This window comes from Phocoena phocoena, chromosome 2, assembly GCF_963924675.1.
Source record: "Phocoena phocoena chromosome 2, mPhoPho1.1, whole genome shotgun sequence".
NCBI classification, from domain to species: domain Eukaryota; kingdom Metazoa; phylum Chordata; class Mammalia; order Artiodactyla; family Phocoenidae; genus Phocoena; species Phocoena phocoena.
In genome coordinates, this window is record NC_089220.1 from 173,373,552 (window position 1) to 173,389,725 (window position 16,174).

The 16,174-nt window shown below is 40.0% G+C and overlaps 1 protein-coding gene across 3 annotated transcripts in view; it reads left to right on the forward strand.

Annotated features, from left to right (window-relative positions):
- Positions 1-16,174, forward strand: part of SLC39A12 (solute carrier family 39 member 12) — a 69,354-nt gene that overhangs the window by 41,155 nt on the left and 12,025 nt on the right. For all 3 annotated transcript variants that reach the window (XM_065871586.1, XM_065871584.1, XM_065871585.1), the window contains 2 exons: positions 2,122-2,280; positions 4,530-4,717. In XM_065871586.1, coding sequence (XP_065727658.1) covers positions 2,122-2,280; positions 4,530-4,717 — 347 coding nt within the window. The remainder of the gene's footprint in view (positions 1-2,121; positions 2,281-4,529; positions 4,718-16,174) is intronic.

Below are 16,174 nucleotides of genomic sequence, written 5' to 3' on the forward strand. Positions count from 1 at the left end.
TACTTGTTTCATATTACCTCACTGGTGGAACTCAGGATGTGAAAGTCCTATCCACAGTCTGATTTAAATAAACAAAAAGCAGCACGCTACAAGATCCAGGCTGAGTATTACCATGGAAAACCTCTGCTAAGTCAGAAATGTGGCACTCGAAATGACTTCCATGTACCGAAGGAAAGGTAGAGTATTATTGATAGTTCTATAATGAGTACATTGATTTGCCAGTGAACGCTTGTCTTATCTTCCACTGAGTAATGTTTCCGTTGCCTTAACATGTACAATGTGCTCCTTGTTGTTTATATGCAGATATGTGTATTTGCCTTGCGGCTTGTTACATGGCCATGATCTGACATTTAGAAACCCATCATCAGAGATAACAAAATAATAGGCAACGAAAATAGGCTGCAGTGTTTCTTGGCAAAGTATAAATTGGGTAAAGCTTTTCCATCCAAATGTATGCCGTTAATATCAAAACTCTGTGTAGGCATACGCACAGGCACGGATTGGAGATCACAATTTATTTGTATGCTGCAGTGTTGTCACATGGATTACTTTAAATTATTTGATTTTATTTCCACAAAGAAGAGCTTTACTTCCAAAAATTGGCAGGAAAAGCTGAGTGACCTCTTTGCATTTTTAGGCTCAGAGAGCTTCCAGGCAATGCCAATAAGAACTCTCTGAATTCAGTACTTCGATATTTATTCTGTATTTTTATGACTGTTGCTTAAAATCTTCTCATTTTTGTTGAAGGATGAAATGAATTAGGAAACCACCAGAACGATAGAACTGAGTCTTATCGCCATGGTTCTAAATAAAGCATGATTTTGAGATGTAAAATGCATGGCATGTCTTTCCAACACAGGCAATACACTTATCTCCTGGCTGATAGTCTGGGCTAGATCTGCTGTTTACTGAAGTTCCTTATTTCACAGTGTGGGCTATGAAATAAGTCAGATCATATCCCCCCCAGTAAACCCCAGTAAACTGTAGTAAACTACAGTGCAGTCCCTCCACAGTCTTAGACCAGGTAACAGAAACCAGAAGGTAACCTCTTCCTATTTTTTATTGAGTGTCCAGTTATTAGAATATTCTGGGCAGTTCTGATAGTAACAATAGCAACTCCTAACACCTGTCACACAGTATACACCAACTGAGTAATTAGACGACAGCAATTGATTTTAATGGCTGTTCTTATCAAATGGTATGCCTAGGTAGTTCACTGTCAGAATATGTGTTAGCCCTGGAATACTTTTTGTATTTGTTAATGGTTCCAACCCATAATACTAATACACAGTTTTAGGTTTTTGAAAACAGAAATTCTGTCCGTCAAAAACTTGAACCCAACTGTGATCTAATTATTTCATTAATTAAACCCATTATGGTCCAGTTGATTTCATTGGCTGTCTACTAATCAGATAATGTATATAATGTAATAGAATCGCATGAAGACAGCGTCTCTTTATTTCATCCAACATCTAGTTGGTCTAGTCAGAAAGACAGAACATTCAGTAAATGTTCCAAAGCTAACTTTGGGATCGGAAGGGATGGAAGCGGTTCTGCCGTGGTCACATTTGGGGAATGAAGGAGGCAGTAGGGAGGGTGGTTAGCACCAACCAGAAAGGGGAACGATCACAAAGTGGCAGGAGGTTGACAGTTGACTCCAGGAGACTGACACGAGGGGCAGTCTGACTCAGGGGACAGTTTCAGAAAATAGACTCCATTTTACTGGCATTCTGCCCCGAGGGTCTTAAATTATTTAAAAATGCTTCACAAAAGACATTATGTGGAAAGGTCATCGAATGTATTTTGGAAAGTTACACCAGTGTTATTTTTATCTTCTTTTGGCACAGCTGAGCAGGAGGATAGAAGAGCGAATGCCCTAACATCTCATAATTAGTCAGACCCGTTAGAAAAATGGTGACCATAAATCCGTGTGCCATATCGGTTGCTGTATTCACATCGCCAGTCCTGACCTATTTTGAAAGCTGAGACAAAGTGGAGTTACGTAATCTGGTGCAATTTAAGAATGTCGAGGCTGGAGGGGAAAGTTGATCGTAACTGAAGGATTCCGTGAACTATGTAGTGCTTTGTTAATGCTTCTTACACCTTCTTTTGGTCCTTTAGGCAAAACCATGAGCTTGTTAGCAATAATGATCCTGGTTGGGGACAGCCTGCATAACTTTGCAGATGGCCTAGTCATAGGAACAGCCTTCTCATCTTCATCCGAGTCAGGAGTGACCACAACACTTGCTATCTTGTGTCATGAAATTCCCCACGAAATGGGTAAGTCTGACAGTAGAATCACTCTTCCTGCTCGCTGAGAAAATCATAATATATTTCTAGCCATGGTTTACTAGGCTTCTTTTTCCAACACATGATTGAAAGATGAATACTTTCTGTTCATAATTTATTTAAACCATCAAAAGCAAAGAACTAGAAAAAAAAATTCCTGTACCTCAAGATAGAATGCAGTTAGACCCATTTATGATATTTCCTGGATCCAGAAGTGACTCTTTTTGGATTCTGGAGAATTCTATATGGCAAACAGTCATTAAAGGTGGGGGGAAGGGATAAATTAGGAGGTTGGGATTAAGATATACACACTGCTATATATAAAATAGATAATCTACAAGGACCTACTGTATAGCACAGGGAACTCTGCTCAATACTCTGTAATAACCTATATGGGAAAAGAATCTAAAAATCAATGGATGGGGCTTCCCTGGTGGCGCGGTGGTTGAGAGTCCGCCTGCCGATGCAGGGGACGCGGGTTCGTGCCCCAGTCCGGGAAGATCCCACATGCCGCGGAGCGGCTGGGCCCGTGAGCCATGGCTGCTGGGCCTGCGCATCCGGAGCCTGTGCTCCGCAGCGGGAGAGGCCACAGCAGTGAGAGGCCCGCGTACTGCAAAAAACAAACAAACAGTGGATGTATGTACATGTATGACTGAACCACTTTGCTGTACAACTGAAACTAACACAGCATTGTAAATCAGCTATACCCCAATACAAAATAAAAATTAAATTAAAAAATTAAAATACTGGCATAATAAAAAGATTCTTTAATTTTTTAAAAAAACTTCAGCAAAAACTTTAAAATCTGCATATTAAATGTGGGAAAAACATTAATAGGAGAACTTTTGATCCATTATGTCAGCAAACAGGCCAGTGAGATAAAATAACATTTAAATTAAAGCCAAACCATGGTTTCATCAACCTGATTTACACAAAATGTCTAAAGCCAAGTGTAACATTGAAATGACAGGCGTATGGTATCAGATTCATGTAAGACCCTTTTTCTGGATAATCTTAATAACCCATGTAATTCAAATCTGCCTCCCAGGAACCAAGAGGAGACGGAATAGACATTTCTGAAACAGGTCCAGAAAGAGCAGAGGCTGGTCCCAGGAACACGTGTGCCCTAGAGAGAGGGCTCTTGGCAGTCACTCTTTCTTATCTCACTTTCACATTTACATTGCCCACTTGGGCCCCCCCTGACCTCTTGGGTTCTGTGTCTATTGCCCAGAGTTCTGTCACTGATCATCACTGACCCATTCCTCTCTGAGGAGTTTATCCAAGGTCCTTCCTGAATCCGTTAAGACATACCTGGTCTGGGGGCCATATTGTATGGTCCTATTTTAGCTACTATGATAAAACCCAACAGAGGAGGGTGACAGTCTGCGACAGGCCAGCAAAAATGTCTGAAGACCTGTTCATAGGATTAATTACGCAATAGAACTAGGAAACTGAGTCCCCAGGCTGTCTCTTTTAAAAAATTTTTTATTGAAGTCTAGTTGATTTACAATGTTGTGTCAATTTCTGCTGCATAGCAGACTGACTCAGTTATACACATATAGACATTCTTTTCTGTATTCTTTTCCATTATGTCTCCTTATTGAACTTCAGCCTCTTCTCAATCCCAAAACTAAGAAACAGAGCCTCTCAGATTACAAGATCATTCTTCTTTTGGAGGAAAAGTGTAGAGGGAATAAGGTCGTTTTTCTATAATTAAGGCAGTAAAACATTTTCTAAAGGAAAAATTTGTTTTCCTAACCAACTTTCGCCATGATTTAAAAATCTCCTTAAGTCATCTTCTCTTTCTCTTTCTTAGCAGTTCCTGCCTAAGTAAAAAAAGAAAAGCCTATATAATGTTTACTACCTTGGGATTTTGCCTGGCAAGTTTCCAGGTAAAAAGCTTTAGAAATCCCAGGGCAGCAAGTACTTTATTTTGCATTTGTCTCAGTTGAATATGTCACAGGACATTAGGAAGTAGAGAGTATGTCACAGTTCTCTCTGTATATACTGTCTTCCAGAGCAGTAAAAGGAACAGAACTCTTGAAATGTAACTTCCTAAAGTATAATGAGTTAGGCCGTAAATCCTAGAGAAATATAAGAAAGTGTTTTATTAACTGATCATTCAATGTTACTTATAAAATTGGCCCCAGTTGCTGAAATTTGAAACAGATAGCACACGAGTTGAACAAAGGCATCATCAGTTAAATGATAATTCTAGTTTCTTTTCCCTTAAATTTCAGGAGACTTTGCTGTGCTCTTAAGCTCTGGACTTCCTATTAAGATTGCCATCCTGATGAATCTTATAAGCGCTTTAACTGCCTTCATAGGACTGTATATTGGGCTCTCGGTATCCACGGATCCATGTATTCAAAACTGGATCTTAACAATTACTGCTGGGATGTTCTTATATTTATCCTTGGTGGAAATGGTAAGCTTTGTGGTTTTCCTATTTTGTTTTTCCAAACACTAAAAATGCAAAACAGAGAAAAGGCAGCAAAACGGAAGGGTCGATGGGGAGAAGAGAAGAAGGTTATAGGCAAAAGTATAAAAGAGTAGGGAAATATTCTGTGCAATCCAAGAAGGTAAGTGGTAGGCAGAAGAAATATAATTTGAGATTCAGAGAATATTGACATTCTTTTAACTGAAATTAAGTGGAATGTTTTAAACCTTTATAATTGTCAAAAAGTGATTGTCATTTCATTCTGCTCCAGCTTTGCATCTATAAAAGTTGCCTATACTTCCAGCTGAAAAGTTCTGTTAAACAGCCAGCCATTTTGTTTATACATTAGAAAATATTTCAGCTGAATTTGTCATTAAGTTAAAGAGCTCTTTGGCTTAATGAACCAACCCTATCTTTACGTTGCCAAAGCGCTATCATGCTGGTGAAATGAGAAAGATGATTATAGTATTGAGTCTCTGAAATTGCAATATATTTTTCCTGAAGAGGTCCTTGCTGACATTAATGGTTAACTCAGTCATCACGTTTCATCCCCTAGAATCTGAATTGAACCTGGGAAATGTCACATTTTTTTTTTTTTGCCTCTTAAGTTCTGTTCTCTGCAAGATAAACCAGTTTTTTTCTATTAGATTGTTTACAACTTACATGTCTTTTTTTTTTTTTTTTGGCTGTGCCATGGGGCTTAGAGATTTTAGTTCCCAACCAGGGATTGAACCTGGGCTCCGGCTGTGAAAGTGCCAACTCCTAACCACTGGACCACCAGGGAATCCCCTACAACTTACATGTCTTAAGAGAAAAGTCATAATGATTTTCCTGTCTCATGGGCGGGAATAAGGCAAATTAAAATGGCATAAATTAACAAAAGAAATATATATTTGTAAAATCACCCATTTTTTAAAAGAAGTCTTTATTGAATTTGTTACAGTATTGCTTCTGTTTTATGGTTTGGTTTTTTGGCCACAAGGCATGTGGGATCTTAGCTCCCCAACCAGGGAATGAACCCTCACCCCCTGCATTGGAAGGCGAAGCCTTAACCACTGGACCGCCAGGGAAGTCCCAACAAAAGAAATATTTAAGACTTAAAATCAATAGAAAGCCAATCTGATCAGAAATAAAACATGTGATTACACGCATCCTGGAGCAGAAACGTAAAATAAACAATCTTGAAGGTCATATGTGGAACAGGGCCATTGGGGTTGACTAGTGATTTGGCAGAAACCAGCGATTGTCCTGGATGTAAGTAAAGAGACTGTTTCATAAGGGAAAAAATCTGGAAGGCAGGAACCTGGGCTTTTACAACCAGAAGAGTGCATTCTATAAGCAGATTTCAAGAAGGGGACTCTTCAAGTAAAACCACCATCTTAAACTTCACTGTGGGGACTTCCCTGGCGGTTCAGTGGTGAGGACTCCACCCTTCTGCTGGGGCTTGGGTGGGGAGGCACGGGTTCAATCCCTGGTCAGGGAACTAAGATCCCCTATGCCTGTTGGGGCACAGCCAAAAAAAAAAAAAAAAAAGAAAAAGAAACCCACTGTAAATGCTTCTGACTTTTTGGTGGTCTTTCTTTTTTTTCTTTCTTTTTTTTTTTTTTTTGCGGTACACGGGCCTCTCACTGTTGTGGCCTCTCCCGTTGCGGAGCACAGGCTCCAGACGCGCAGGCTCAGCAGCCATGGCTCACGGGCCCAGCCGCTCCGCGGCATGTGGGATCTTCCCGGACCGGGGCACGAACCCGCGTCCCCTGCATCGGCAGGCGGACTCTCAACCGCTGCGCCACCAGGGAAGCCTGGTGGTCTTTCTTAATTCTCATGAGATTCAAGTATATGAGGTAAACACCAAAATGTACTTTCATATTTGGAAATGTTCTTACATATTGTCAATGATACTCGGGGAATTCCCTAATCTTGATAGTGAATATAGTCAAAGGGGCAGCTGATTCTACCCATCTTTTCTGAACCCCGGTCCCCAACCCGCAATCAGTGTTAGAGAATCCCGCCATCCTTCCCTTTGAGAAATCCGGATATCTCACCTTGTGTGACTTAGAAAGTACACGGCCACTTATCACTGAATGTCGTGAGCTCTGCCTTTTATTTAAAATGTCTGTAGATCCGTCCTTAAGTTCACTCTGGAGCCTCCTAATTTTCAGCTTTGCATTTCTTTTTTTTTTAAAACATCTTTATTGGAATATAATTGCTTTACAATGGTGGGTTAGTTTCTGCTTTATAACAAAGTGAATCCGTTATACATATACATATGTCCCCATATCTCTTCTCTCTTGTGTCTCCCTCCCTCCCACCCTCCCTATCCCACCCCTCTAGGTGGTCACAACAGCTTTGCATTTCTAATTCCTTTTTTCTTTAGGAGTTCGTCGGGGGCAGTTGCTATATTCTTTTGAAGTTGATTTTGTGTTTTAACACAGTGTCGTCTCTCTTCAAGTATGATGGATGTGTATGTACGTAGTTAGTCCTTTCTCTTTGTCTCCTAAAATTGACCTGAAAAGATTATCAAGAACCATTTGAGCCCTAAGCTAAAGACATCATTTTCCCCTCGATGTTTCTTCTCCCAGTCTTGTAAGGATAAAGAATTGCTTGTAAGAAAACAACGTGAGAAATCCTGACCTTATTGCAAATTACTATTGGCCAAAGAAAAATCAGTGTCCTGGCAAAAAGACAGGAAAGAAAATCCTGAGTTTCCTGGGGCTACTTCCTATAATCCAGGTCACCTGCTCTCACGGCCTTTTGAGTAACTTCTAAACAAATACAGCTCTTTCACATAGTGGCAAGTTTAACTGTTGTACTCTGGGGCCATGCCAAAGAAAATACTTTTTTGTCATTTCAAGGGAAGAAAACAACATTTCAAGACTCTGTACAACAGCAAAGAAAATAAATGACGGCCACTAAAGGGTAAGGGGGAATACTTTCATTCATTGGCTATTTACCAAATTCTGGAAATTTACCAGGCATCTTCTGAGCAGGGTTAATGTGAAAAGATTAGCTAGATTTTTGCTTTGCCTATTTGTTTCAAAGAAATTGGGTGTGTGATTTCAAACTCCTAAAAGGAAAAGAACTGGGGGCAAAAATGGGGCCGTGGGCAATGATGCCAACAAAGCAGAAAGTCTTCACCAGGCAAGTCTGCCAGCCTAAAATTCTCCCAAGTGGTATCGCCTGATCCAAGCACGTCACCTCTCAGTTCCATCGAATGGTTTCTAAAGTACATTAAGAATGAACGCAGCTCTGGGTGGCCAGAGGAAATTCATTCGCTACTGTAAAGAGCCGTGTGCTAGACTGGGTTTCCCCAAAGCAGAGTCTAAGACAGAGGCGTGTGTGAAGTCACTCGACTTGGCAGGTGATCCCGGGGAGCAGAAGTGAAGGGCAGGCGGAGTGAAACAGAGAAGGATAAAAGGTCAGTAGAACAATGGGTTTTTATTAAGTTCAATACCACCGTGGGGCATCCGCCACACAGGACCTACTGAGGGGGCGTCTGTCCCCATTGTTCGTTAAGCATCACCTCCCACATTTCAGGAGATACATGCCTGAGCGCCAAGGGAGTTCCCTGGCAGTGCCATGCCGTCACGCTGAGGAGCCCAGGGCAAGAGAAAGAGGAATGTAGTGTAGACCTGAAACAAGGCTTCGTGCGGGACTAGTTAACGTGCTCTTGGAAATGGTGTCTTGCCACAGTAGCTGGGGTGAGAGATGGGCTGAAAGAATGTGAAATAGCACACACGTGCTGGCCATTAACAGTTGACCCATCCGCCACTCAGATACGCTTCTGGTCCTTCACTTTGGAATTCCATCTATACCAAAGCCCCTGCAGAGCGGTAGACAGCAAAAATCTCCACAAAGACTTAATACAAGGTAGTTAGTGGAAACAGTCTCTAAACCCTGCTGGTCTTGAGGCAGTATTTGATATTCATGATCTCTGTCCTTCCAGCAGACAATCTTGATTCTCCGCACCTTCAGGCAGCACTGTGGCTGACCTCGATTTCATTCCTGGTAGGACACCCAGATCTTCCCTGAGGGATCCTTTCTGTCTTTGTCAGGCCATAGCTCCTGTGGTTGCCTGTTCACCATTGTCACCAGGCATGGAAACACCAGGAAAGGCTCCAAGGAATTCTCAGGTTTCCAGATACAGTCCTTGCTTACTCCATTGTGTAGCAATCACCCTACTTCTCATGGGAAACCACTGATGATTGTTGCCATCAGCGTAATAACTTTTTTCTCTTTTAGTTGATACATTAGCTTGAGATGGTCAAGTGACCAGGTGGTAGACATAACTTCAAGTTCAGTGGAAACATTCCCTGGTGTATTCTCCTCACGAACAAGGATCTGTGTGATCTGATGGTCCTAAAGTTTGCAGGAACGGGAAGCACAAATTCTAAAAGCAGAAAAACTGGCAATGATCATATACTATTGCTTCATGAGTTTGTCTGTTGTTTCTGTTCTTATTTCTATTATTTCCTCCCTTCTACTCACTTTGCATTTAATTTTCTGATCATTTTCTGGCTTCATGAGGTGGAACGATGTATCATTGATTTTAAATGTTTTCTCCTTTTCTAGTATAAGCATTTAAAGCTGTAAATTTCCCTCTTAGCACTGCTTTGTTGAGTCTCATGTATTTTGCTATGTTCTGTTTCCAGTACTGATCATTTTGAAATGTTTCTAAACATTCACAACCTCTCATGATTTTTTCTTATTTGACCCATGTACTTACTGTATGAAAGTATGTTGCCTAATATCTCAATATTTATAGCTTTAAAAGTATCTTTTAGTTATTTTAATTCTTGCATAGTCAGAGAATATACCTTGTATTATTTTAGCCCTTTGAAATATTCTGAGACTTTTTTATGGCCCAGAATATGGTCTGTCCTGGTGAATGGCCCCATGTTCACTTGAAAGGTACATGAGTGCGACTGCTGTTGGGCGAGGGGTTCTGTGAATGTCAATTAGATCGGGCTGGGTGATAGTGTTATTCATATTTTCAAATTCCATGATTTTTTTTCTCCACTAGTTCTGTTAATTATTGAGGGAACGCTTGAGGGAGTTAAAATACAGACCTAACTTTGTGGGTTTCCCTATTTCTTTCTTAGTTCTATCAATTTTGCTTCATACATTTGATACTCTGATATTAGATGCACGCATATATGGGGCTGCTACGTCTTCTTAATCGAATGGATACTTTTATCACCATGCACGATCCCTCTTGATCTCTGGTAAAAGTCCTTGGCCTAAGTCTTCTTTGCCTGTTGTTAATATAGTCACACCTGCTTTCCTGCTTACTCTTTGCACAGAATATGGAAAGTAAGTGGTAGGGCTTTGAAAGAGTATTTGAAGTGACATAACAGGAGAAATGTCTGATACAATCAGCAGTGTCTGTGATTCATATGTTAATATCCATGTATCTTGTTTATCTTATTTCCCTAAATCTTATTTAAAACAAATCTATTGGTTTGTGATCTTTTTCATACTCCCATGTTTGCTACAAAGATTTCATGAGATTTGTTCTTTATAGATATAATAGCCCCTGAAAGATATACATGTGCCAGTCTTGGAAGCTTGTGAATATGTTATCTCACATAGGAAAAGAAACTACGCAGGTGTGATTAAGGTTTAGAATCCAGAGATGGGAAGATTACCCTGGATTATCTGGGTGGTCCCAACCTAATCATCAGTTGTGAAAAGTGGAAAACCTTCCCCAGCTGTGGTCAGACAGAGATATGTGAGGACAGAAAGGTCAGAGAGATTTGATGTTGCTGAATTTGAGATTGGAGTTAGGGGGCCAGGAGCCCAGGAATGCAGGCAGCCTCTGGAAGCTAGAAAAGACAAAGAAACAGATTCTCCCCTAAAGAATCCGAAATGGAAACATATGTTACCAGATTCAGGTCCGGCTGCTCCCCGCTCGAAAATCAATACCCAAGAGGCAGTTGTTGGTAGAAAGGAAAATTGCTTTTAATCAGAATGCTGGGGAGATGATTGACTCAGTGTCCCCCCAAAAGCATCTGCTTGGCCATGAAAGTTTTTAAAGGGAAAAACGGAGGTAATCTCAGTTAATCGGGGTCAGAGTCGTCACCTTGTTGACAGGCTTGTTGACTTCTTGTGATGTTTCTTTAGAGGCTGTCTTGTTCACACAGTTTGTCCACACTGTTGGTTCACGAGATTACTGAAGGGGAAGCAAGGGAAGAGATCTGGTCACCTGTTAATTATTCTTCATTTCTACTTCTTTGATCTGCAGAAAGAACCAACAAGTTAGGCAAGGTATTGTGTGAGCACAAGATCTGATAGGTGTGCTAGGGCTGGAGATGAGTAGAGCATGGAGGTGCCTGATTGAAAAGTTAGTTACAGCGTAGCTTTGCTGAGTGGAAGAGAAAGGGGGTTTCCTGCTGTGGGCCGTTTCCTGCAAAGAGCTGTTTACAGATCCCACCCCCCTCAGATATCATTCCATTTCTACGGGATTAGGGATGAAGGTCTGTCTTCTGTAGCTGCTTCATGCTGTGAAAGGGCCTCGAGGTCTTAGTGTGAAAGATGCTGACATGGGTTTGAAGCATCTCTCGGCTGACAGCTTCAGTTGCCCGTTTACATACACAAGCAGAGGAAGTTACAATTATTTTGATGCCTGCAAAGATACAGATTATTATGAGCAGTAGTATTAATCCCATTCTCTTAAGGCCAGTGCTTGGAACTGTGCAAGCCATAGATTCAGTTCCGCTCTAGATGGAGCAGCTTATGTCATGACTGCAGTCTGGTCGTCACGCAGTTACTTCCCTCTTGTGGCAATTACAGTATCTGTAAAACAACTCGGGAATGTGCATCAGACACTGTCTGTGACCCTATTATCCTAATCATTAACTGCTTGAACCTGTTCTTTTGTGACCCAGGAAGGCCTGGGAGATGTCAGCTTTTCAACAAACAAGAGGCAGAGGACACGAAGGGGCCTTTTTACTTGGGGGGAGGGAGCCCACAGGGTTCTGCTCGGTTCCAAACACATTGATTTTAGCCTGGTGAGACCCAAGTCAAATTTCTGACCTACAGACTGTAAGATAAATTTGTGGGGTTTTGGCGGGGGGGGGGTTGTTTTTTTGCGGTACACGGGCCTCTCACCGTTGTGGCCTCTCCCGTTGTGGAGCACAGGCTCCGGACGCACGGGCTCAGCGGCCATGGCTCACGGGCCCAGCCGCTCGCTCCGTGGCATGTGGGATCTTCCCGGACCGGGGCACGAACCCGTGTCCCCTGCATCGGCAGGCGGACTCTCAACCACTGCGCCACCAGGGAAACCCAAATCTGTGTTGTTTTAAACCCCCAGGTTAGTAGTGATTTGTTAACAGCAGCCATAGAAAACTACTATGTCTCTGTGCTACTAACCTTGGTTTAGATGTGCTTGGGAACAGAGGCAGCTATGTAAGAGCTTCTCATTCGAAGTCTGAGAACTGAAAATTCCTTCTAAGACAATTCCCAGAACTAAAAAAATCAGGAAGATTTCTCATAGCCACCATCTCTAAAGTTTATAAAATCTCTCAAATAGAAGGAAAAGACCAGCCCTGGAAGTACTGTTTTTTTTTCAGCAGTTTGGATAAGAGAGACTTTATTTTTAACGATATGATTTATTATTTAAAGAATAAGTTAATTCATTTTGAAGAGCATTAAGCAGGTTATGCCAAAGAAAGGTTTATTTTGGATCCGAAACAAGATTCAAACCTTTAGGCACTTTTCCTGAGGTTTTAAATCCTGCAACACTGTTTCCATAGCAACAAGCCCATAGAAATCTCAAGGGGCTATCATGATGGATGTGACTGGAGATGTCTCTAGAATGGGGATCACTGCACAGCTGCCTAGGATCTAGTATGTTAATAGCATCCAAGCTGATAGTGGAGGAGCTGTAACTCAGAGAAGTAGGTACAGAAGAAGGAAGTGCCTACCAATTCATGCCAAAGCAAAAGAAACTCTCATGCCCCCTCCGTGTACATCACAGGGAATTAATTGAGGGTATACCTTATTTCCAGTCCTCTCCCTCCACCAGTCTTTCTCACTACATAAATCTCTGGGTTGCTTCCTCTTCTGCTCTGCACTTGGGTTTTTTATTTGTTTGTGTTTGGTTTTGTTTTTTGTTTTGATGCTCTTTTAAAACTTCTTTTCACTGACATAATAATGGGAGAGGAAACAGTAAGATTGAAGAGGAATCACTTAGAGCAATTTGCTTATCTACCTTCTTCTGGAAATAATATCCTCCAAGTAATATCACAGCCACCCTTTTGCCTGGAGCATTTTTCAATTACCAGATAATTTTCTTTGTATGAAAGGCAGGGTAAAGAATAGTTTGAATTTTTGAACTTAGATCCTCTGCTTTGAAAATATACCCAAACACAGGAAAAAAAAATCCCTCTACGAAACCCACTCAGTAAATAGGATTATCAACAGTCCAGATGAAGGGCATTCATTGGCTTCTCTACAATTATTTTAGTTTAGTAAATATAACAGCTTTAAGATTGTGAATTGGGTAAAAAGAACATTGACTGACAAAAGGGCCACCCTCCTAGCTAGGTTTCTCATCTTTTTAAAAGCAGGTGACTGTAATATTAAGCTATCCCTACACGTTTAGGATATTTTGGTCCTATTCCCTGTTCCCGTCATGCTTTCTTTATCTTCCAATTTATTGCATTTGATTGAGTCTTTCTTTCTCGGAGGACTGTAAATAAATCCAGTGCAATTCAATCAATCATCTATAATCCCAAGTTGGCTCTGGTAAATGAATCCTTTATCCAAAAAAACTAGTAAGCTATCCTTTCTTTGAAGTTTGGCAATATCTAGGTGTAATGACCTTTAAACAATATTCATCTATAGAAAAGGGATATTTTGTTATAAAAGACATAAAATAATCTTGATATGAATATTTTCTTTCAACAAATACTATACTTGAAATCAATGTGTGTAACTGACATTGTTTAAACGCTTCTGCTGTGAAAAAGTGAGAAGCATTTAAAAACCATTTCAGGTAGCACAATGAATATTATTTAACGTTCACAGTTATTTCTTCACAAGAGCAAGAAGTATGAAAATCATTCTTCCCAACAATTTTGAAAGATTTCCATTCTCTCTCTGTAAAAAAAGAGATTTCTCGAAAAATCAGTCAAACCCTACACTTAGATATTTTCTACTGAGAAAATGATTAATAGGCCCAACTCTGATGAACACTGAGCTCTGTAATTTTTAAAAATTGGCCACCAGAAATGTGTGTATTTTTTGCTCTTCATGTTTTTTTTCTTCTAACTAGTTTCTCAAACCACATGTGCATGTGTGCACACACACACACACATCTTCCAAAGCAATCCATTTCTCAGGAAAATATTACAGCTGACTGGTGACTCTCTTTTCTGAGCTATACAATTAAGAGTTTGTCTAACTTAAGTGCTTCCCCTAAGGAAAAAAATGGAGAAGTGAATAGTTAAATACAAGTTAAAAACAGGTAATATCTTTGTCTCTCTGAATTATATGTGACAATGATATGGTCTTTGTCTTACAACTCAGTTTTCAAAAGAGAAATTTTCATTTATCTTCTGTGGCAAGTGGCTTCATGAATTTCCCTTGGGATACCATTGAGAAGGTAGAAACCTATAATATCTTGTATTTGAATGTTTAACAAATAAAATATCTAATGCTGAATTTTTAAAAAGAAGCTTATAAGCGTCCAGTTTGGTGATCTCAGACACACTGAGAGCTGTGGCCCTTGCTTTCTTGCTTGGTAAGGAAAGTTAAAGCTACTGTGTTAAGTTGTTTTACAAACATAGCTACTAATTTTAAAAGACCTAAATTCGAAACAGGACTCGTGTCAGTGGGAACAAATCTCCCAATTTCAGGATATTGTTGGTTCGACGTAGTAATTTGTGTTGAGGGCACTAATTCTATTCACGTGGGCTCTGTTCTCATGACCTCATCAAATCCTAATTATGTCCCAAAGGCCCCACCTCCTAATACCCTCACATTCGGGGGTAGGGTTTCAACATATGAATTTTGAGAGGGGACAAAAACATTCATCACATGACATTTTATGCTCTGGGACTTGGAGATCTAAACATAACCCAGAACTTGATGTTCTCAGTACAAAGTGAATGCAATAAAACCTTAGTAAATGACACCTCTTCCTACCATATATTTTCTTCGATGTAATCTAGATGCTACTTATTGTAATATTACAGTAAGCTAAAGAGCTAAAGAATTAAAGTTTTTGAAACCTTGGAGTGAGTGAAGGTGTGTGTGTTCATTGTGGTAAAACATTCGTAACATAAAATTGGCCATTCTAACCATTTTAGGTGTACGGTTCAATGGCATTAAGTACATTCACGTTGCTCTGCAACCCTCATCGCCATCCATCTCCAGAACTTAAAAAATCTTTTCATACTGAAACTCCATACTCATTAAACAACAATACACCCCTACACCCAGCCCCTGGTAACCACCATTCTGCTTTCTTCTGTATGAATTTGACCATTTACTGTAGGTACCTCACATTAGTGGAATCATGCAGTATTTGTCCTTTTGTGATTGGCTGAGTTCACCTCACATAATATCTTCAAGGCTCATCTGTGTCATAGCATGTGTCAGAGCTTCCTTCCTTTTTAATGTTGAATAATATTGCATTGTATGTACATCACATTTTGTTTAGCCATTTATCTATCAATGGATACTTGGCTTGCTTTCACCTTTTGACTATTGTGAATAATGCTGCTATGAACACGGGTGTATAAATATCTGTTTGAGTCCTTGCTTCAATTCTTCTGTGTATATATCCAAAAATGGAGTTGCTAAATCATATGATAATTCTATTTTTAATTATTTTAGAAACTGCCATACTGTTTTCCATAGTATCCGCACCATTTTACATTTCTACCGGTGGTAGTCAGCGTTCCAGTTTCTCCACATCCTCACCAACACTTGTTATTTTCTGTTATTTTGATAATAGTGATCCTAATGGGTGTGAAGTGGTTTTCATTTGCATTTCCCTAATGATTAGTGATGTTAAGCCTCTTTTCATGTGCTTATTGGCCATTTGTATATCTTCTCTTTGGAAGAATGTCTATTCAGGTCACTTGCTCATTTTGTAATTGGGTTGTTTGCTTTTTGGTTGTGAGTTATAGGAGTTCTTTATATGTTCTGGATATTAACCCTTTATCAGATACATGATTTGCAAATATTTTCTCCATTCCATGGATTACCTTTTCACTCTGTAATGTCCTTTGTTGCATAAAAGTTTTAAATTTTGATGAAGTCAAACTTGTGTTTCTCTTGTGTTGCCTAAGCTTTTAGTGACATATCCAAGAAATCACTGCCAAATCCAGTGTTACAAAGATTTCCCCCTATGTTTTCTTCTAAGAATTTTATAGTTTTAGTTCTTACATTTAGGTCTTTGATTCATTCTGGGTTAATTTTTGTATATGGTGTAAGGTA